General features: G+C 45.4%; 4 protein-coding genes across 4 annotated transcripts; 2 read left to right on the plus strand and 2 right to left on the minus strand.

The window, feature by feature from the left end:
* Positions 1 to 3,934: 3,934 nt before the first annotated feature.
* On the plus strand, positions 3,935 to 5,686 carry LAJ45_07583 (uncharacterized protein; the record flags this gene model as incomplete). The annotated part of the gene is made up of 3 exons (XM_046117139.1): positions 3,935 to 4,124; positions 4,267 to 4,428; positions 4,536 to 5,686. The coding sequence occupies 3 exons, from the start codon at positions 3,935 to 3,937 to the stop codon at positions 5,684 to 5,686; spliced, it is 1,503 nt and encodes a 500-aa protein (XP_045969784.1).
* A 2,643-nt stretch (positions 5,687 to 8,329) lies between these two features.
* On the minus strand, positions 8,330 to 10,229 carry LAJ45_07584 (uncharacterized protein; the record flags this gene model as incomplete). The annotated part of the gene is made up of 5 exons (XM_046117140.1): positions 8,330 to 8,391; positions 8,464 to 8,470; positions 8,542 to 8,720; positions 8,773 to 8,913; positions 9,002 to 10,229. The coding sequence occupies 5 exons, from the start codon at positions 10,227 to 10,229 to the stop codon at positions 8,330 to 8,332; spliced, it is 1,617 nt and encodes a 538-aa protein (XP_045969785.1).
* LAJ45_07585 (uncharacterized protein) lies at positions 9,407 to 9,997 on the plus strand (the record flags this gene model as incomplete). The annotated part of the gene is made up of 2 exons (XM_046117141.1): positions 9,407 to 9,427; positions 9,578 to 9,997. The coding sequence occupies 2 exons, from the start codon at positions 9,407 to 9,409 to the stop codon at positions 9,995 to 9,997; spliced, it is 441 nt and encodes a 146-aa protein (XP_045969786.1).
* A 6,150-nt stretch (positions 10,230 to 16,379) lies between the features above and the next one.
* On the minus strand, positions 16,380 to 16,752 carry LAJ45_07586 (uncharacterized protein; the record flags this gene model as incomplete). Its single annotated transcript, XM_046117142.1, has 2 exons — positions 16,380 to 16,599; positions 16,667 to 16,752. 2 exons carry the CDS (start codon positions 16,750 to 16,752, stop codon positions 16,380 to 16,382), a joined length of 306 nt encoding a protein of 101 aa, XP_045969787.1.
* Positions 16,753 to 22,123: the final 5,371 nt, after the last annotated feature.

The raw sequence follows: 22,123 nt of genomic DNA on the forward strand, positions 1-22,123 counted from the left end.
GGCAGTTGGCATTAGCGGTTGGCATTAGCAATTGGCATTAGCAATTGGCTTCCGGGTATTCTTACGCATTATTTTATTCTGAATTCTGAAGCGCTTTCTAGCAAACGCTTTGTTGTTCAGTGGTTGGGATGCATACGCGGGAAGCTTGAAGGGGATGCTCTATTGGATTATCGTGATGCATGTTTTTTGCTTTTTTCATCTTTATTTAAGTACTAGTAGGGGGCGTCTGTCGGATGGGTGTAAACGCGTATAATGAAGCTGTAGACCGATTGTTTTTGTGTTTATTTATCTTGATACTCTGTTTCATGGCTTGGTTGAACAGCATAATGTGGAGCTCGAGGGGGTAAATATTCTAATATGTTTACATGTCCGTCGAATGGTTTATGTGGGATTTATGCGTACCGTCAGCAATAGTAAAAAAAATCTAGATCACAAAAAACGAGCAGCCCTCGGCTGGTGCGTAATGATGCTGATGTGTCTTGAACAAATATGTACCTGTGGGATTTGGGGTCCGGAGATGTGAAGAATCAAGTGAATTTGATACTTCTTGCGGTAGTATATATACTACTCTGGCCTTCTTATCCATAAGAACCTACACCCACGAGGATATCGACTGAGCTCTACCCCGCCAACCCCCCTCTGCCCCATAATATACCTCCAGTCCGAAACCAATTCCTCATCCACGTACCCACGGAGATTGGGCATGCATTAGCAGTCTTTCTTAATCGATAATAGATCTGGGAATGCACGGTACGGACAAGTGCCGGACGTACACAGGAGCCGAGGAGATTACTAGTGCCCTAGTCTCGTGCCCATCCCGTACTTGCAGCAAGCTGCCCATGGAAGCATGGAAGCGGACGGGTTGGAACGAGCCTACTAATTCCCCGCATCCCCCCCCGCATCCCCCGCGGTCGAGTGCGGGGTTTGTTTTCACCACCGCAGTTTTGGGAGGTAGGTACCGGTACGCTCGGTGGGGGCGTATGACAGCTAGCTCACCTACTACTAACAAATGGCTGCCTCACCACACAGCCCTTGCGCGCTCTCCGTATGGGGGTGCGAGTGCAATGCCGATATTTATGTGAGAAGTAGATGTCTTACTGTGGAGGGAACATACTCGCATGTGTATCTGGGCTCGGGGGCTGGTCGTCTGTATTCTTGATCGTGGGGTCGAGTGGCGAGTGATTTCCTGTGACGCAACTGGTATCGGTGCGGTGTATTGCGTGGTGCTTTATTTGGAGGGCGTAGGGTATCAGAGAGAAGGTCTCAAGGCTTCTATGGGCTAAGTTAATGTGAAGGCATGTATTATCGACCTGTAGGGGTATTTGTGGTGGTTAGTACGGCATTGGGAATTTGTATTTGACTTAAGACATCTTCCCCTATAGGGCCGACATTGATTTCCACGCGGCTGGCCGGCTGCAGTCGGCTCTCGGTGTAGTGGTACGCTCTAGACCAGAAAACGGTATCCTTATATATAAGGCGTGTATCCATATAGCAAGGGTCAATTTGTACTCAAAAAGCCCAATAAGGACTGAGAAGTCAAGTCATATCCTTATAGGGCGAGCATTCTTATAGAAGGCACCCTTGTAGCGAGAATCGAAGCTGTAAGTGGACTTTGTGCGACTTAATATCGTCAAAGTCATAGGCTTTGACCCGTCCCAATATATTATAGATTTGGAGAACCTATTTTCAGTTTACGATAGCACTCGGTGCCATTCTGGCGAGGACCGAGTGATATCACATGACTCAGGTGAACGCGTCTTCGCAAATATTCGTTTATTGTAATAGCCAAGAGCTTTGAAATTTGGGGAGTTATTAACAGTTTAAATTCAAATGCCCCATTATGGCTCTTTCGTAAGATATTGATTGTAATCAGGTATTAAATCTCTCAGCATGCGCCACAGGCGCCGCAATCTATCAGGAGACCATCATAACTCCCCATGCATTTCTCTTCATTCCAAGGTTCGTGGTACGATAGGTGAACTGCTACCAGAGGTACCGGGGGTTCAAATGCCGTTTCTTTCTTTGGTGCCTTGCTAAACAAATATCTGGTGCCTCGTGGCAAAATTAAAGGTGGCCTTTCCCCTAGAGTGGCTTGCCTCATGACTAAGTCCTCACAGACCTATGAAATTATTCGCGTCTAAGGATATGTCATGATATTATCAAATTTCAACTAGTAATTTCTTAATTACCAATATTGTTCAAGAACCCAGGCTCCAAACCCTGTTCCACTCTTAGTTAGCGAAATACTACATACCCTAGAAAGGAATGTTATGTTAGTAAATACGTACATACAGGGGACCTGCCGTGTTGTGTTGTTGCTAGAGTATTATATATTGGGTGGAAGGACCGCCAAGTGTTGTTTGGGGGCCTGGCTGGCACCTATCGAGGGCCTCTTTCATTCCGGTCTGGAAACTATGCACGCACGCCCGTTACCATACCATAAATCAGAGCAGGGTATGAGATAGTAGTGACAATCGATTTGATCCGCTAATCGGTCGCTGGCTGACGTGAAGACAGAGTTTCTCCGGTCGATTATATTAACGCTGCGGCTATTTCTCCGTTTCTTCATTGGGGTTTTTTTTCTCTCTTTCGATCTTCGTTGGACACAACCTTATGCGTGCTGTGGTCTTTGTGCAGCAGCAGCAGCACCGCGTCGACAGGGACCTGAAGCGGAAGAGGGGAAGTGTGCAGGGTGCATTGGCCAGCAGGTGGTTATGGTGTAGGTAGAATTTTGACTCTCTAGACACATGCCGATTGAGAAGCTTCTTTCTTTATTCAGTGAGCATCTTTAATTGGGGAGGGTTCGTCTTATCCTTGGCCCGCCCCCTGGAGTCCCATATCACAAAAATGTTGTAACAAATCCCTCTCTCCCTTTCTCCTTCTTCGTCCCCCCTCCTAGGATCCTTCTTCTCCTCGTCACCAGCTAGCGACGTCCGCTCCTTCTGAATTGTTTTCGCCCGTCGGATTCGTTTCCGTTCTCGACCTGGTTTTTTTCCGAACATTTGTGCACGTGTGTCGTATTGTCTTTTCTGCATTGCGTTTCTCTTTGGAGGAGAGCTCTCGAGGGCATAATTGAAGTTGCTGCGACTCGCTATTTTTGTTTCCCAGGGATCGTATCGGTTGCGGTGGGAATCCGGGGGTTTTTCTACTACTCTTGTTTCCTACTGCGGCACCATCTCACAGATTTTTTTTTGTACGGTTGTGCGCCTACGATCATCCTACAGTAACCGGCAGAGCTCTTGTCTACTGTAGTAGTCGATCTAGAGAGTACTACCACTTACTAGTACCATACTCATTTGTGTCTAGACATCTAGACGATCTTGAGCACTACGAGAGCTCGAGGGCTAGTCGCATACCTACTAGTAATAATCCAGAGTATCTACTAGTACAATTCGTCCTGAAAAGCATAGATCAAGATATACTTTCGCACACACATGAATTGCACACTCACCCTGGAATACCTACATACCTCACCACCAACCAGCCCCCCACCAAAATAAAACAACAGAACCATCCAACCACACACTTCCCACACCGCCCCATCCCCACCCACTGCTTACCCCTTACCCTGTCTACATACATCATCATCGTCCCCCCCCCCAAAGCAAAGGAAAGGAAACCTCACCTGCACGTTTCCTCATCCTCTACCCACCCATCAGCTGTACCCATCAAACGTGGATCATAGCACATCTGTCGCCTCTCGCGTCTATACCAGGACAGTTCTCCACATTGGGAAGCCACAGGTAACTCCCCGCTCGCTTCACTCAAAGAGCTCGACCAGAGCAACTACACAAACAACATAACCCTCAAAGTTCCCATCACGACGTACCAACAGCAAAGAACCCCGAGCTCTTCGGGGTCTTCTCCCCCTAGTCTCCCTCCCCTGTCGCCTCCCGTCGCCCTCAACTTTCCGTCAATAATACCTGGGCTAGGGATGCCCTCTCCAAGTTATCAGCCGGATTCTCCGACAAACTCCATTCCCTCGCGGGACGGTGGCCAGCATACCCCCACATATCCGCGGGATTCTGATATTCCTGAGGCTCATATCTCTGAATGGGACACTGAGGATGTCGGGACCTATATTGCTTCAATAGGGCTGGATCAATATAGAGAATCTTTTATAGGTGGGTCTTTCTTCTCCATTCATTTACCCCTCCATCATCCCTATCATCGCCCACAATCCATCTCTGAGATGGGATGGAATGAGATACTATTCGATTGTGGTAGTGTTACTTTGATTCTGACCGATGAGATCGATCTCTACAGAGGAAGGAATCGATGGCGAAGCACTTATCCATCTAGAACACGACGAACTACGGGATATCGGGATAAAGAGTGTGGGGCACCGACTTACGATCCTAAAGAATATCTACCATCTCAAAGTCGCTCACGGAGTAACGATCGAGCCAGAACATTATGTTCCTGTTTGTATGTTGTTCCTCCCGTGTTTTTTCTTTTTCTTTCCTTTTTCCTGTTTAGAAAAAACCCCTTTGCAAGCAGCCGAATGCTGATTGGTGGCTTGTCGCATGCTCCAGCCGCCGACGCCGATGAAAACGAGAAGGCTGCCACACAACAAGACATACAGCGCTTAATCGCTATCATACGTCGGCGGGATGAAAGGATTGTGCAGGCCGAACGCGACCTGCAGAGAATGCAGGATGCATTTGTCAAGTTGCGCGAAGAGCTATTGCCGGTGTGGCGCATAATCAAGAACAGCCATAAGTCACTCCCAACACCGCAAGGTAGCACATATCCGAACGCCCCGTTAATGACGCCGGTCGCATACCCTCCTGAACCTTCAGTATCATCACGGGGAGATGAGCGTGAGCGTGAAACAGAGCGGAGAGAGGCTAAGCAACGGGAAAGGGAAAGGGAACGGGAACGGGAAAGGGAAGCTCGTGAAAGAGAGGCGCGGGAAAAAGAACAACGAGAGAGGGAGAGGGAAAGTCAAAGGGAAAGGGAACAGCAACTGCAAGAACAAGCTTTCCCTGTCAACAATCCAAATCTCTTGCCCGCACCATCTGCAGGAAAAGGCTTGTCTAGAAAGTTTTCGATGAAGAAACTCATACTTGGAACCCCGAAGAATGCATCTCCCACCCATCCAACACATCCAGATACCGTGAGAAACGAGTATGAACCACCCCCAACAGCAACGAATGGGGCTATAAGGGATATCCGGGACTCTTCTGCTATGCCATCACCAACTTCTCCGTCAACGATAAACCATCTCTCACCAAATACAACTCACACCTCTTCGTCGCACAAACCACCTGAACGACGATCTGCCAAATCATCCGCTGATGAAGAACCTCCTAATACTGCCGGCGGTTCACAACCTACTGTCGAAATTTTCAAGTCGTTCCGAGTATCCATGGATGATCCTTGTTATAAGGTTCTCCCCGCTGCTCTGAAGCGGTACAACATCCAGGCAGACTGGCGACAGTACGCATTGTACATTGTGCATGGAGACCAGGAGCGTTGTTTGGGATTGGATGAGAAGCCATTGATATTGTTCAAGCAGCTTGACAAAGAGGGACGGAAACCAATGTTCATGTTAAGGCGAAACGGTAATTTTGAAACCTCCATTGGACCTGGAACCGGGATACCAGGAGGTAGTGGATCCAGTATCTACGGAAGAGGTCAAGATATCACGTTACCTGGCGTATTACCAGGAGGGGTATTATAGTAACGAGGAAAATGTTGCGAAAATGGGAATTGATGGACATTCTATTTGGGCTTTAGCTTTGAACAGGTGCACATGGTGTGCAACGGAGTCATGAATTTTTCTTGTGGTTTTTAACTCCTTCTTGGCTTTTGTACGTTTTTCCGGGTACTAGCCGCATTGGTGTGACGGGTTTTTTTTTTAAAAAAAAGTGTAGGAAACATTTGCGTTGCAGGGGGTTTGTCTTTTTTTCTGTGTCTTTGATTTTTTTCGGTTTTTAGCTTATGGCGGCCATGGTTTTATTTTCTTCGAATAGTACAGACTTAGTCTTCCTCTCTTCTTGATTATTGTTGTGTGACAACAGCTATTATTACCTTTTTTTTGTCTCTTTCTTTCTGGATACCATCTTGGGTTATTTTTGAATTATCGTTTGGGGTTGTGGTCGGGGTTCAGCGGGTTGGTTGGGTTAGGTTTCGGAAGTTGGGTTTGTGGGGGTTGGGTTCTGAATGGTTTTGAGTACTGGCACCAGTATCATTACCTCTATCTGCTGTGCGGGTCCTATTTTGTTTCTTTCCTTTGTTGTGGAAAAACGTGCATGTGCCGGCCAGTTGGCGCAGGCGGGGTCAGATAACACCATGTAATCTCTATGTCTTCCTCTTCCTCTTCGTCCTTCCCCCCCTCTTCGTCCTTCCTCTTCCTCTTCGTCCTTCTTTCTTGGGAAACTGTAGTGTAGTTGTAGTGAGTGAGAACGAGCTGAACGATCGAGATCAGATAGCCGGGGAGGTGGGGGATATACAATACATGTAGTCTACATAGAATACAATAGGCATCCATACATCTATATACTGTACGTTCCATCCGGTTATTTTTGTTTTTTGTTACTATTTTGTTTTTACCGGCGGGGAAGACCGTGGTGGTGGTGGGGTTCGAGAGTTGATAGTATGGGTGCAACTGCGCTGTACTCACGCTGCATGCGCAACTGGGGTTAATTAATGGATAAAGCTTCCACCCCACCTCACCGATGCCTCACACCCACCCACCTTCTTATGCGACATGATGTTGAAATAAGGATTGGGGATCGGACTGGACATGTGCAGGCGGGATGTATGGGTGGTTGCGTACTTGTGGTCATGGGGGTGATGTGGTGGTGGTAGGCATCATGAGCTGTCACTCGAGGTCTCAAAGCGTGGGGGTTTCGTGTATTGGAGAGTAAGTGGTGAGGTTATAGGGTCCTATGTGATCGCAGCAGGGGTGGCATCGGGGATGGACATGTATGCACTGAGTATGTGCGTACAGGCACTGGCAATGATTAGTAGGAGAGTAGAGCTTTTGAAAAGATCGTCGATGCATACATGTAGGTACATATGTATGTACATCTTGCATTCGGTGTATGGGCCATCACTCGTTTACACGTATGCAATACTCTTTGGGTATATCTTCCTGTCAATTAGTTGACCACAAATACGAGGTATATATAGCAATGTGTTATCAACCCCCTACATCCGCGTGGTAAAACATCTTAAAACAAGACTGACCCCCGAAGCTAGCTAGTACAGTGCATAAACGCGTACCAATTTGGAAGTCTCAATGGAGAGCGGGTGACTCTGCGCAAGGTACGAGGATCAATTTCTTTGTTTTTCGAATTATGAGACTTGTAGGTCTTCTGAATATGCTGAGCAAGATAGCTAGGGCCCCTGAAGAGTGTTGCCTTGGTACGCGGGTTTGGCCTATTTAGCGCAGTACATCTCGGGGATATGCGCAAGTATTACCTACAACAGTTTATAAACCGTGTTAAATCATAAATAAAAACATTTTTTTGTCTAAGCTATTCCAGTACCCTCTGTTGGCAAAAGCTACGGCGTCTACGCAAGGCACGCCTTAAACCACTCTACTAGCTATTAACCTAGCGCGTATCCACCACAACACCATACCGACCCTAGAGCAAAAACACTTCATAGTACTGAGCTATACATGTTTTCTAAATCTCTTTCTTCTCTCATTATGCGAGAACCCCCTTCCCTGGTAGTTGACACAAACACCCCTTCACTGGGTCTCAACTTCCGAGTGATACCTCATGACCGATACATTATCACGCCCTCCCCTGCCGGCAGCCGAAAACAGGTCTCCGGGTCAGAAATAAGGTTCGGCACGCCGCGCGCTGCACGCGACTACCTCACCGGCTGCATTTCCCGCGGGTCTTGCCACTGGCTTGCTTAGTGCAATTCTTATCCCAACGTCTTAGCGTGCGTGTATCGTGCTGTGCTGGCTGAGTTCGCGGGCTTATCAGTATTTATTTTCTTGACTAGGGCAACGTTCAGTACGTACATGTAGTTAGTTTTCCTTTTTTTTTTTAAGCCCCATGGCTGAAAAGGTTGAAGGTTACGTTATGGTAGTGCATTACATTAACGGTATCTATTCTAGCACTCGGTTTCTCGTGGATTGATACACTAAACATTTACACAATTTACACATTAATGAAAGATCTTAAGGACCGTCCTTCCAGCTCAATATATAAAAAAAAACTAGGAAATAAAGGAAAAGATACAACACCCCAGAAAATTATCAACATGGAGTCACCGACCCCAAGGCATTCCAGGAAAAAAGAAAAAACCCTAATATATAGATGACAAAAGAAATATAAAAAAAAAATATACAAAAAGAAAACCCCTAAGACCGACCCATTCCCATAAATAAGTAGAGTAATATATGATACCATCTGAGCGCAGCCGCTAAATCAAAAATCAAAATCAAACCCCATTGCAGCCCCAAGAAAAGAAAAAAAGAAGGGAAAAAATAATCACAGGAAGTCTAAAAACGTCCAAACCCATCCATCAGCCGTAGATCATATTACTCTGTCTCATATACCCCGTCTCACCCACTACACCACTGCCTGGTCCTGCGTTCCTCCTCCTTTCATCTTCACGATCACTGACTTCCCGCTCGTCTTGCACAAGCGTACACATGACGCAGCAATAAGCCTTTCCACAGTCGCTCATGAGGGTGCCTTCGAGGTGGTACTTATCCCGGATGCGGCCACGTTGGAGAAAAGTGAATATCCCTTTAATTTATGTCAGTATTAAGTGATATATATGGGATGTGTGGATAGTTACATGATACTGGTGCCAAGACGCAACATCCAACGCAATGGGTATTACAATGGTGGAAGTCATTAAGGTTTGAGTTGGGGATAGTTTTTAATCTGTGGTTTGTACGCGAGTACAATATGCATGGACACCAACATCCTATACAGCCTGTGTATCACCCTCAATGATTAGTTTCAAGCATTCCCGCGTAAAAAAAAAAGCGGGGAAGAGTGGGGTAAATGTAAAAGTAACTTACAAGTAGGAATATCGCCAAAGCAATCACAAAGTCCATGCTGATATTCATCCTTCCCAATCTGCTGATTTGGGTGCCCAATCTGGCCTGGCGCATGAGTCCCTCCATTTGGCCCGCTCCCGCCACCCGGTGTATAAAGCGGAGTCTTCGGCCCCTCCATCCCAGCTCCGGGTGTATATGTCGGCGCGACAATTGGCTCTGGCGGTCTCGTAATCAACTCCACATCCTGATCTGTAGGAGCCGGCGTTTCCGTCGCTGGCGGTACTGAACTTGACATTATTCTGGGTTGTGGTACTGGTACTGAAGGTTGATAGATTTCTGATGTGGGCGGAGGTGGAAATGTCGGCGTTTGTGGTGCAAACCCTGGTGTATGTGGTGGGTATCCTGGAGACTGGGGAAGTGGCGGATATGAAGGAGACTGCGGGTGAGGTATGAAGGAAGGTGAGCGGGGGGGTGGTGGAAATGATAGATGCGGTGGTCGGAATGTTGCAGATCGTTGAGGTGGTGGGAAAGATGGCGAATGTGGTGGTGATACGTATTGTGGTGCCGGGCCGTACTGCTGTGATGTATGTCTGACAGTTTGTTGAGCTTCAAATTGTGATTGAGGGAAGCCCGGCGAGGGGAGGGGTGTTGAGTATTGGGCTTGGATATGTGCGTCGTAACCTTGCTGGTACTGGTGGAGGTAATCAGTTGGTGGAGGTGGTGATGATGAGGATTGCTGATACTGCAGATCTTGTGCTTGGGGCTGCGATTGGTGCTGCTGCTGGTACTGTTCTTGACCTTGGTACTGCTGCTGACGGTGACCCTGGTACTGCTGTTCGTGGTCTTGGTACTGCTCTTGGCTCTGATACTGGTGCTGCGGGCTTTGGTACTGCTGTTCGTGACCTTGGGGCTGATGATTATCCTCAATACCCTCTGGCACAGAGTATTCTAACCGCGACTGCTCTTGCTCCACCACTTCAGGCAGCTGCTGTTCGCGAACCCGCAACTGTTCATTGAAATTCTCCTCCACAGGCGACTCGTCCCCATCAAATACCCGTGGTAGCCTTTGTTGTCCTACCCCAGTTACAGGTTGTTGCTGATCCATCACGGGAGACCGAAAAGATGAGTTTGGCGGATTTGGGTCCGTGGGGGTGTGTAGTGAAAACTGCGACGCTTGAGCCGGGTGCAACTGATAGTACTGTTGCTGGGTGGAGTATGGCTGCTCTTGTCCTTGCTTCCGGGACGCCATTGTTTATAGGGAAAAATAAAGAATGACTAGCAAGAAGGGGAAAGATCCAGATCCTGGCGTCGTGTGATAAAAAACTCTTATTGCCTTGAGGACTTGGGAGTGCGTGATGTGATATATCTATGCAGGTGCCAAATAGTAAGGGGAGGGGAGGCAGACTAGATACTTCTTAAACCCTCAAATAATTATACTAGTGGCAAAGGTCCAGACAAGTCAAAAGAACATGTGTGTAAGAAAAACAAAATCCGTGATGCTAACTATCCATTAGTTGAGAGAGAAGCGCGAGCGATCTATTGCAGATAACGTACCTACCAAAAGCGCGAGCAACTTGTACCCCTGATAATGCAAGAACGATTTTTGTCCCCAGATTCAAATGCGATGACGCGACGTACGGCAAAGATCAAAGCAAGAGAGAGAATCAATGCTATGCTATGGCAGGGCTGAAATATTTGGCGCCTACAACAAGTTTTGTGGGGAGATGGGATGGGTGCTGCTGCGTTACGACGCAGAAGGAATGGTACTGGGTGGGCAGCGGCTATGTAGGCCCTGCAGTAGTAAGAAAGCCGGTAGACGGTACACGGTACAGTAGGTACAGTGGATAAAAAAATCAGAAGCAGGGGATTATGTTCTGTCCCTTTCCTTCTGGAAAAATGTGACAGTTCAGAGTTATTGGCGAGAGTACAAATGCTGTTCACACCCAAACAAGTATGTAAATACTGACTGTATTGTAACAAATAACAGGTTTGCAAGTCTAACAGAGATTCGGAGTAGGGGGGGACGGAGAGAAAAAAAGTAGGAATTGATTGACCCGTAACGGATACTTTTATGACCACCCTCTCGTAAACGCAGAGTCATCCACAGCCTCTCATCCAGTAGCAGGACTGTCTTCCATGCCTTAGGTATTGTAAGAAGTCCCTCTCTTCCTCCTCTTCCGCCCTTTTCCACCTCACTCAGGTGAGGCGCACGTAGAGAAAGCCCAATCCCTAATGCCGACATCGGTTATTGGTCACCCGTGATGTAACTTGTATGCGATAGCCCAGACTCGTACTGTTGTCGCGATGGCTCTCAACCAACCCATCCCTCTACGCTAGTGGAAAGGGAGGAAGCAGACACGGGCAATCACCGATTGGCGACGGTCCGCCTTCCAATCACCGTGCGTTTCCCGTCGATGAATCCCTGTAAGTGATTCGACCCAACCTTGGATGATAGGCACTTAGAGTAGAGTAGAGAAACTTTCATGTCTGGGTGATAAATAACGACATACACAAGGGCGCTTGGATCATTGGCCGGGTATGGCCGTTTGCGAAACTATAACTAGGATGAGCCTTCCCCTCGTGCTGTCAGAATTGACATTTCTAGGAACGGAGCAGGAACAGGAGCAAGTGGCAAGGGCATGAGGTTGAGGGTGAAGATTTGCATATATCGAGGTAGGCTGTGCCTGTTGGTTTGTTGTATCTCGACACCTAACCAGATGTAACCTTGGGGTTACACTCCATGCCATTTGCACCAGTACCAACACGGTCTAATATCAGTCTGTCAAATATTCCTGGGCTCGGCATCGCGAGTTTTCATATGCGAGATGATGCACATCATTGAGTAAAGCATCCTAGCCTAAGGGCCGAAAAGAGAATCTGTGCGGGTCAACATACGCGATTCCCGGATTTCTTTCCTTTTCATTGTGTCGGTCTCGCCGCTTTTAAATATCGGCCTTCCAGATCCGGCTACTAAGCGGATCTGTCTTCCTTTTAAACACCAGCACGAGGCGTTGGCGGGTCTGGGCTTTTGCAATCTTGCTATCGCGCGCGTGCTTTAACGTTAATTGTAAATTTGAAGGAATTTCTCCCCCAGAAGGATCAGCGCTGCGGACTCTATTCAAGAAGGGGGAGCACGATTAGCTATACAGCACTCGTTACAGCTAGGTATGTAGTTGCTCATAGCACTCAAAATTTGTGTTGGTATCAAGGTTTTCTGAAATGAGGTTTTGACTGATAGGAGCAAGTGTATATTAACTATCTGTAAGCGTATTGCTCAAGAGTCTCCCCCTTCCAATCAGTAGGAATCTTCTATCTCGTTACTACATAGCGGGTATGTAGTGTATTTAGTATTCGTCCGATGATACTTCTTCGGGATTTGATTGGGTTGGAGGTTCCCGAGTGAGACCTTGTGAATATGTCGCCTGCTAAGAGATTAAGCGAGACGCTAGAGTAACCCTTATCTAATTGAATTTCAAAAGTGTGTGACCATGGCTTCTCTTGCATATCTCCAAAAGGTACATATGTATTAAGTATTACTTATAATGGTGGTGTGTTGGCGTTGAGGTCTAGAGTCCAAATATCCTCCTCGACCAGAATCCAGTCCATTAGACCGTGTGCACCTGTGTCGAGCATGTACCTGTGCCGAGCACCTTATAATAAAGGCAGCATTTTAGCCACCATTTGGAGCGGATCCCTAGAGATCAGATAAGATGCTCGGCACAGGTACATTCTCGGCACAGGTGCACACGGTCTAAACGTTCGATTGAGTCCAGCCCCAGCAAAAGTTGAGTGCCACATGGATCCAGAACGTGACTAGACTCTCCCCCAAAACCTAGCCATATATGTGCGTGGAGTAGAGTAGAGTATATCCTCCACCATTATTTCCCGAACCACCAATTTTAGCGGTGCCTACATAATTAAGACCTCCGGTCTCTGTGTAGGATAGGAGACGCCCGGCGCTTGGTGTGCTCAGACCTAGTGGGTGCAGTTGTTGATTGGTAAAGTGGATCCAGAAATCTGCCTCTATTCATTCCCCTGAGCTGCAACTAGTCCCCGGTAGGAACTCGCAGTGGGCTGGGGCCATTTCGAGAAACTTGAGATTCATTGTGATTCAACTATCCTATGCGTGCGTTTGGCACCGTGATTGAGGTTTGGTGATAGACATTAAGGCCTGCATTACTGTTGAATGATAAAGATCTCATGTTGAATGAATTTCTTTGGATTAATATGTCAGCAACATGTACATACAAATTCGGCCGATCCCCAACATGCTTCCCCGCGATCTCTTAGCTTACCTTGCCCCGTGAGTTTACTCGCTAAGCTACTAGAGCAGCTGACAGTTTCCACGCTCATATTGGGGCACGAAGGATTTAGAATTGAAACCGTTAATTGAAGTAACTCTAACGATCGAAGAAGGATGGTGTTTGGTGAACGAGGACCAGGCTGTTTTTAACATCGGGGAGCTTTGATGTCGTTGGTCGAAACTTAAGCTTAGGTCTGCAGCAGCATTAGAGTGTTGACGTTGGCGATGACGTTCAAGTACTAGCTAGATCCAACAACCTCCCCGCTAACTATATGTTTAGTCCAAGTCACCATATGAATCCAAGAACGATGGCATCTAAACAACCGGTCATTACTACACGCACTACCGGTAAGCATCAATAAATCCCTCCCACAAGATTTCTATTACTCTCTATGGACTCTCGTACCCGTGCGCGAATATGACCGTTCCCCGGATTGACCAACAGCATCAAATTTAAAGGCCATCAGAATATATACGCCAAAGTATGACGTACGTCTGGCCATATAGATATTCCCCATGTGCACTCCTTCAAATTGTTTTTCTGAATATCAAGTTAATGCAGCCTACAGCTGACCCGTAACGTACCAGCACATATGTATAGATTATTTCTATAAGCAGTGCTAGTCTTACCAAAGATTAGAGATATATAAGTGCAGATTTGGTCGTCTAGATCAACATCAATTTGGATGCCCCTCTAATCACCTATCGACACTTCTAGGGACCGGACTTCAATCAATTACAAACCGGAATATCAACCATTTGGGAACAGTACATGAGTCGAAATATATTGTGTATGAGAATGGGCTCAACGTCGACTTGAATGGAATCCTACCCGTTGGTCAGGCCGGAGTTTCTATCGACGCTTGACGAACCACTGATAGCTTCATCATTTTATTACTTGGTGAAGCTTATCCACCCAATAATCAAAGCATGGGCCGGAAGCTATATTTATAACATTATTTACGCAGCCGATTAGGGATATTGCATGATGAGCTTCACCTAATCAACTGAGCTTTTAGAAATCTTTTAAAGATGTATGTAGGTACAGCGCCATGCCATAAGTCATGGGAAGGCGCGAGATCGCAACGCCTGAACACAAAATCTTTCATCACCACCGATGGCGCCCAGAGACCATGTACCCCGCCAGACAGCTAGGAGGGAATGACCAGCCTCTCTGGTGTGGCAAAAAACCGGAGTCTTACAACTCTGGTTGGAGGAGAATAGGGTAGATGTTCTGGAGGACTGGCTTGCCTATTCCATCCCATTGAACATGTTTGGGTACACCTCAAGAAGCTTTACCATCAACAGTACCCCCATTTGGCATATGGTACTAGATCACCTTAAGTATTAAAGCCCCTCGTGGAGGAAGGTCTATTTCATTGCTGGGAACTGTTACCTGATGATTTATTTGGTAGCTAGTTGAGAGCATGCCTAGGAGAATAGAGCTGTTATAAAGGCAAGGGGTTGGTACACAAGATATTAAATGTCAAATTATTTTTATTTAGCTACTATTTAACAACTATACAAAAAACCAGCTCTCCAAAGGATCAATTATGGTTGCTGGGTGGGTAGTCGTGGTGGCCCGGGAGGTTGCTACGCCGTGCCTTCCCATGATTTATGGCCTAGAACTATACATATGTACCTGCTCTGGCCCTATGGTATTTTGATACATAAGACATACACGAACAGATTTATGAGACCTTTCATTACAGTATGTTGACCGTCGATATTTCACAAGGCCCAACTTAAGAGTATCCGTACCATTAAATCTTGCTACTAGGTACGCATGCCTATATTACAGCACATATATTATATTAAATGGCAGATACTTGGAATCCTGGTCAAAGCGGCCACAAATCGGGAAGCTGCACCGAATACATACACCCGAAAGAAAGAAAACACCTCGTCTGGGCCTCCTCTCCTTCTTAAATTTGGAACCTTAGCTTTATGCCTGATAGACGTTTACCTGGTACAACGGGATATTTTTATTGTACATGCATGATCGAATGACAACCGGTACCTGCTTTATACGCAGCCCAGCGGTACAATATGGTTTAAACCGAGCGAGCGTGTTGCAGATCCCACCGTCTATCCACTCTCGTTCGTTACATGTTCGTTAAAGCAGATTAAAGCACCCATACGGTCTAGGTACTATTATCAACATACGTACACGGGAAAATGGTTATGTGTGGTTCGTTTCAAGGTTCCTTTTGTAGAGTATATCCATATATCCCGGCAGAAAAATTGTTGGTGATTTAAAACATCTCCCTCAGAGTCACATAATCGAAGATTGACTTGGTAAAGTATTATTATCCCCCAGACTTGGCATATATCTCGCTTGCTCGGATATAATGTAACCGGTAATCCTAGCGATGAGCTGCTCTAGAGGTGTAGGTACTTCAACATCTATGTAGTCTGAGCATGAGGCGGGAGAGATAGAATCTTTCTTTCTGTGCCACACTACGACATGGGTGTGTGGATACAGATGAATCGTTTATGTAGGTACATGAATCCCAACTAGACCAACTCCCCCATTCTTACTGCTTCTATGCGGGAGTTTGCAGCTTTGAAATGGCCGGAACATTATTTCCTTTAATTCACGCGTCCTCATGAAAAACCGGAATCGTTATTGGAAACGCACGTTCTTGAGCGAGTCGGAACCCGCCCAGGAACTAAGTCAAGGGCACCCGAAACGGCCTGAATAACTTGTATCCTCCGGGGCGGGAATTTGCAGGTGCTGGTATAGAAAGTATGTGCATCTGGCTCGATACAAGTTATGGAATGTTCTCGTGATGAGTAAAAATAAATCATTCAAAGTCCGTGCCGGCGTGGCAAAGCAATTTCCATGGTTACTGTGCTGCAGGTACATATGCCTGTCGCATACGAGTCTCTGGGAAGGTAAATTGAAGCGTAGAGGGGAAACGCGTGGTTTTAAATGAACAAGCTACACTATCACAGTGGTGGAAATGTTCACAAGTACAACATGATGGTAAAATGGTTCCAATTACTTCCTGTGGGAAAAAAAGAAAAAAGAAAAGAAAAGCCAGAAAACGCCAGACACTCCATCAAGCTCCCGTAGCATACCTCGAGTATCCTTTACTCAATCATACTCTCTAGAACCTTCTTGATGGCCTTGACGACCTCCACCTTGACTCCTTCCGGTACTGTTTCCTTCACCCGACCCTCCACATCTGCAACTAGAGCATTAAAGTTCCCGATTTTGGCATCTTGTGCGCGTAGTCGCTCATGGCAGAGTTTTTTCGTATCCTCGTACCATCCCGACTCACGGAGTAAGTCAAGTAATAGCGTTTCCAGTCTACCTCGTCCTTATGTTAGCTATCCGTCACTCATCCCCAGAATTTTAGGATAGGGAATCCGGATACCGTTCGAGCTCTCCCGAGTCAAGGAGGCGACGATTTATCTCAGCACGGAGAGCAGGACCTTGGGCGGATACAGTTGGGGACGACATTGTACTGGATTCCTTATATTTCCGATAGGAGAGAGAGGATGTTTTCGCGAAGGTTTGAGGGTTGTCGCGCGCGCGCGAGGAAGCTTAGCTATTGCCAAGAGGTTGCTGCACGGGCCATGTGGTGCGGATAAGCTTGGGATCAGTCAGCATGATTGGGTAACACTACGCTACGGATTGGTGTGTTTTGGATTAATGGGCTTAGAACAACGTTTGGTTTTCTGAGTTATTTATGTTCTCTCATTATGCATACTAATGTTTTGAAACACCAATACAGCCTACCTCAGATGAATTGTTGGACGATTACCTAGCACTTTCAGGATCGAAGATTCTTGTGGTAGCTAGCTCCTAATGGAATATTACATGGAAGGCATTAATGCCTTCTTATATATTTCCTAAAATGATTTATACATGCGTTCTTTACCCACAGTACTGATTCTAGTAACAAGTATGGCATATTTTTTTTCTTTATCGATAGGCACGGATGAAAAGAGGGGGAAATCGGTGTTCAATTTATCCCACTTCCATCTCTGCTCTCACGAACACACACTAACTATTGATTTGAGGAACTCATCGAAGATCACAGGACATCTGGGGGTAACCGTACCCACAGAATCGAACTAGCAAAGCAAACGAGAAGATTTTCTCCACTCTAATTTTTTCGTAACTTATTGTTATATACAAAAGCCGAATAATCTAGACCAAACAGGCATTAACCACACACAAACCACTAACATAACGTTATCTCCCGAAAACAACCTCGAGGTTTGAAATGGTTGAAAGCCACCTCAACCGGCCCTCCATAAAACACCGCCTCCTTAAGCTCTCAAAAAAACTGAAGCGTATTGCTATAAAGTCTTACAAGGTTACTAAGGGCACTACGTTGTTTCTAATAGGCCCCGCCAGGAAATATAAAAGACAGAAGCGGAAAAAGGCTACTGAACTGGCGAGAAATCAAGAGTTAGGGAGGACCTTTATCGAGGATGGGAATATGCATGATGGAGAGAACAATCCAAGCGGGCAGGAAACACTAGGTCCGGAAACAAACAGGGGTCAGTTAATAAGGACTAGGCGGAAACGGATAAGAAAGTTAGACGAGAAACGAGAATCTAGAGAGACGAGGTTGGTGATACATCGAAATGAAGTTGGCGAGTCTTCCAGGACTGTTCAACCTCCCGAAGCTGTTAGGCGCTATAGAGCTAGCCATCTCCCTTGTGTTGGCAACTGTGGCCCTCCTGGATCTATACGATGTAACTATGGCGCCTTTTGTGAGACTAGGGAATCTCCTGAGTCAAAAGGTTTAGGGGCTGGTAGGTTTTGGGAAGCGAATGGGGCTTCTAAATCTTCAAAAAATCCAGGAAATCGAAAATTACGATTGAAGGGATTAGAGAGTGTTTAGACACCTGTGTGGGATGTACCTCAGGTTTAGAACAAACGTGTATAGCTTCATGACCAGAACTTTGATGGCCGGCGAGCTGAAGACAGACTTAGACCGATTCGGTCCATATATATACCCTTACTCCCAGACCGGTCTAGAACAGTCCATTTGCACAAGTTTCCTACCCGCTCTATGTAAAACACATAGGATATGGGCTAAGACGTTTTGACCTTCTTAGATGATGAAAATGATTGATAGGAGATGCGCGCGCGCAATGTAACTTCAAAAGGAATACTATTAAGTGGTAAAAACAAAATATTCGTTGACTCATGCGCCTAAAGTGATGAGGGTTGATTATAGTATGATTGCTGTATTATCTTAAGTATATCTGTTATCGAATATTACTCGTGCGATTCCTTTGCTATAATTAAAGCACGTATACACCAGGGTAAGGTATATCAATTAAGCACAGCCCATTACAGGCCAACAAATCCCTTACGTCATTCATACCATCAAACTCTGATTTTAAAATATTTACTCTGTACCTATAGTATCGGATTATTAAAATCTCCGTGAATCCATGCGCAGCACCCAGGAAACTTGACAAAAAACAAGGCCAACACTCAGCCCACCGGCGATCCCCGAACCAGTAATGAGCGCATCATACTTCAAAATATCAATTTATAGTTACTTAATGCAGTCATGACATATCACTCGGTATTAGCTACATGCATCAATATTTTTCGATCTATCTCAAACATAAGGAATCATAAGCAAATTGTTTAAGTGACTTTCTACTTTAATAATTAAATTATACATGACCTCTAAAAATGAGTTGAATCATAGAGTATCACTCGGACTTAATTAGGCTGTCAAGAAAAACTAAGCTGATCTGGTGCGGTACAGATTCGAGTAGCACGTAATACATGTAGCCATATACACACTACAATCGAATTTACATATCTGACTGAAATTTGTAACTGGTCTACTACTTTTCAAACTTCGAGTGGTTCTATAATATCATATCGTTGAACTACTATGCCGATTGAACACGTTAATATAGGAATATCTTTATCATGAACTATCTGTTTATCTAAATAGAGTATTGGAAGCTATAGCTCTTTGATCTACAAATATCCCCATATGCACAGGCATGCGTGTTCAAAGATCATAGCTCCCATGCCCTGAGCCACCCCCCAAGATCTGACTTTCCTAAGAACTTATTTCCGCTCTTGAACCAAGAACGCGCTCAAAGACGTAAACTCTACTAGAAATAACTGGACTTCAGCAAAGCACAGATATATGCATATCATGGTTAAGCGGCGGCTAGTCAAGCATAAAAGCTGTTTTACTACCTTTCTCTCATGCGCCCAATTAGAACTGGATTGTAAAGTTACAAGTAGTTGATTCTTATATATAATGATAAACACTACATGTAAGCTCTGTGGGCACGGAGTTTTGCCGGCGAGTCTTACCATTTGCGTTATGAATGGTGCTGTTAATCCTGGGGGTGGTTTATATCAATAGAGAGCTTTTATAGATGATACGTGGACATACTAAAAGGCCGACCGTGAAAACAGGCGTTGCAATTAACGGGGCGATTTTTCACGACATTTTACTGAATGCCTAAATGCACGAGCAATGTAAACATGAGTTTTATTTAAATGTTAACACTATAGCACGTATAGAGCCCTTGGCCAGAACAGAGCTTCGTGCAGGTCATTGAGGATCATAGATCCACTTTAGTTTGTTTCCAACTCCAACTTCTTGTGTGACGGTGACCTGGTTCACTGGAGAATGTGCACTTATTGACCAAATATAGAGCGTATTTTCCAACCGTCAATTTCAACTATTGACACTTCAAACTCGACAGTTTCGGGAGGCAAAATTGACAGTTCCCTTCAGTGGCCAAAATCGATCTGGTTAACGGTATGACAGAATAACCCCAAAAACCAGACAATTCATCACGCTACCTGTGAAATACGCTGTTGGAACTGAAAATTCATACCCATGATACTAGCTTTGGTAGTAACAAAACTGGGTACTTGTGATCCTCCTGGTATATCTCACAGTGCGCCGCCCCGCCGAAATCCAAAATTAACAGCCCCGGTTGCCATTTTGGAGCCCCACAATTTGTAAATTCTTGAAATTGGCGGTTGGCAAATACGCTCCAATTAATCATATCCCTCCGTGTGTTTTCACGACCAGACGCTAATGGGGCGCAGCTTTTACTCGGCAATAAACCTAACCCTCATTCCGTGAACCCTTTGCTGTAAAGTCACCTTCTATACCTTTTTCAGGTGTCTCCACAGTCTGTAGGTAGCTAGACTTTCTGAATATCACCCCGCCATCGCGGGCCTAATAGAGACTTTGCGTTGAGAGCCAGCTCCATTTTAGTAGCACTTGGAATTGTGACCAAATTATTCAGCAGAGCCAGCTCTTGTTTTGAAGCCAGAGCAATAACCAAATCCCAAATTAGACCTCCGCTCCGTATTTTCCTCACAGCTCAACCAATACTTGTCTAATTTAAAAGATTTTTGATTCTCAAGATAGCCTGGAAGCATATCTATCACTGATATGTTTTAAAAGTATTTAAACAAATGTTATGATTTGCAAGACTTGTCTTGAGTAGGAGGGAATGTTTGGCGAGGAACACTTCCAGGCTGCGCAACCAGTGGCAACAGCTGCATTCACAGCGCGAAGTGAAATGGAGATCCGGCTCCAGCTCCAAAATTCTTGGCATTTCTGTGACGGGCTGCAGCCAGCGCAAAGTCTCTAATATGTCTCCGATTTTGCTCTGACGAACGAAGGGATAGAGCCGTGTTGGCACCTCTACCTTTGCTATCAATTCAGGCTCGCCATTGATCCAGAAATACTATACTTAGCCGTGAAAATCTAGCTGACTTGTCGTTATATAGAACAACAGTGTACTCCGCTTTCAACACTTATCGATATTCTACGTCTTTCGAAAATACGAACGCGATGTCCAATTGATTACTACAAAATCTAATAGATAAAATTGTCGCGGGATATCGAACTAGCTAGAATGTATGCACTTACACTTGCCAGTTATAGTTGGCTATCAGAACCTCCCTCACTATCACCAAAACAACTATACCAAAAAAGGAAAAATATTGACGTGATATCTAGCCATTGAGATAAGCTTCTCATCGTATATATGCCAACCAATCAATATTCGTTCCCATTATGTGGGAATGGGTGGGCGGGGCTACAGCTTGCGGTAAGATTATTGTAGAAATATGGGAGGAGTCCTATTGGCTTGCCCAGCCACAGAGACCCTGTTTTTAGACCCCTGTTTCTACAATAATTTTACCTCTCGCTGTATATAGCACATACATATAGATACAGTTACCAGGTAATCTCATCGCAAATGTCGTTTAACTAAGCCCTACCATGGTTTTGTCCGTGCCATTATAAATTTAGTATCGTGTGAATAACAAGGACAAATTGTGACGTACGTATACACGATGTTGTCACGTGAGCCCCGCGATTTGCTAGGAATCGTGGGTGGGGAAAAGCCACCAGATCCCCTGCTAAGCTTGCTGTCGAATAAGAAACCGCCGAAATAATTTGTGGCTTGCAGTAATGGATACTTTATTGCGACGTCAACACTGAAAGCGTCATAGTTTTATGTCAATGATTAAGAAACTACTAATGTAGGTACCGGCCAGATGTTTTTACCATCAGTAGGGATCCGGTGAGGATCGCCCTGTTACTTGATGCACTACAGAACCAATTTCTTGGCAAAAGAATACAAGTAACGCTGTAACAGTGACATCTCTCGTTACCTTCAAATGCGCACCGTATTGTTGTCATTTAACTACTTTAACAAGCCTTAATATTGCACTCAGCGCGATGCATGACGAGTCTAAGTATTTTTGAGCACGCGATTGACGCGTTAATAGGACACTGTGGAATATACACCATGGAGCTTTAGTATGAAGCACCGTACACTACATGTATATCTTAGTATGA

The sequence above is a fragment of the Morchella importuna genome (assembly GCF_003444635.1).
Source record: "Morchella importuna strain M04M26 chromosome Unknown Morimp01GS024, whole genome shotgun sequence".
Taxonomy (NCBI): domain Eukaryota; kingdom Fungi; phylum Ascomycota; class Pezizomycetes; order Pezizales; family Morchellaceae; genus Morchella; species Morchella importuna.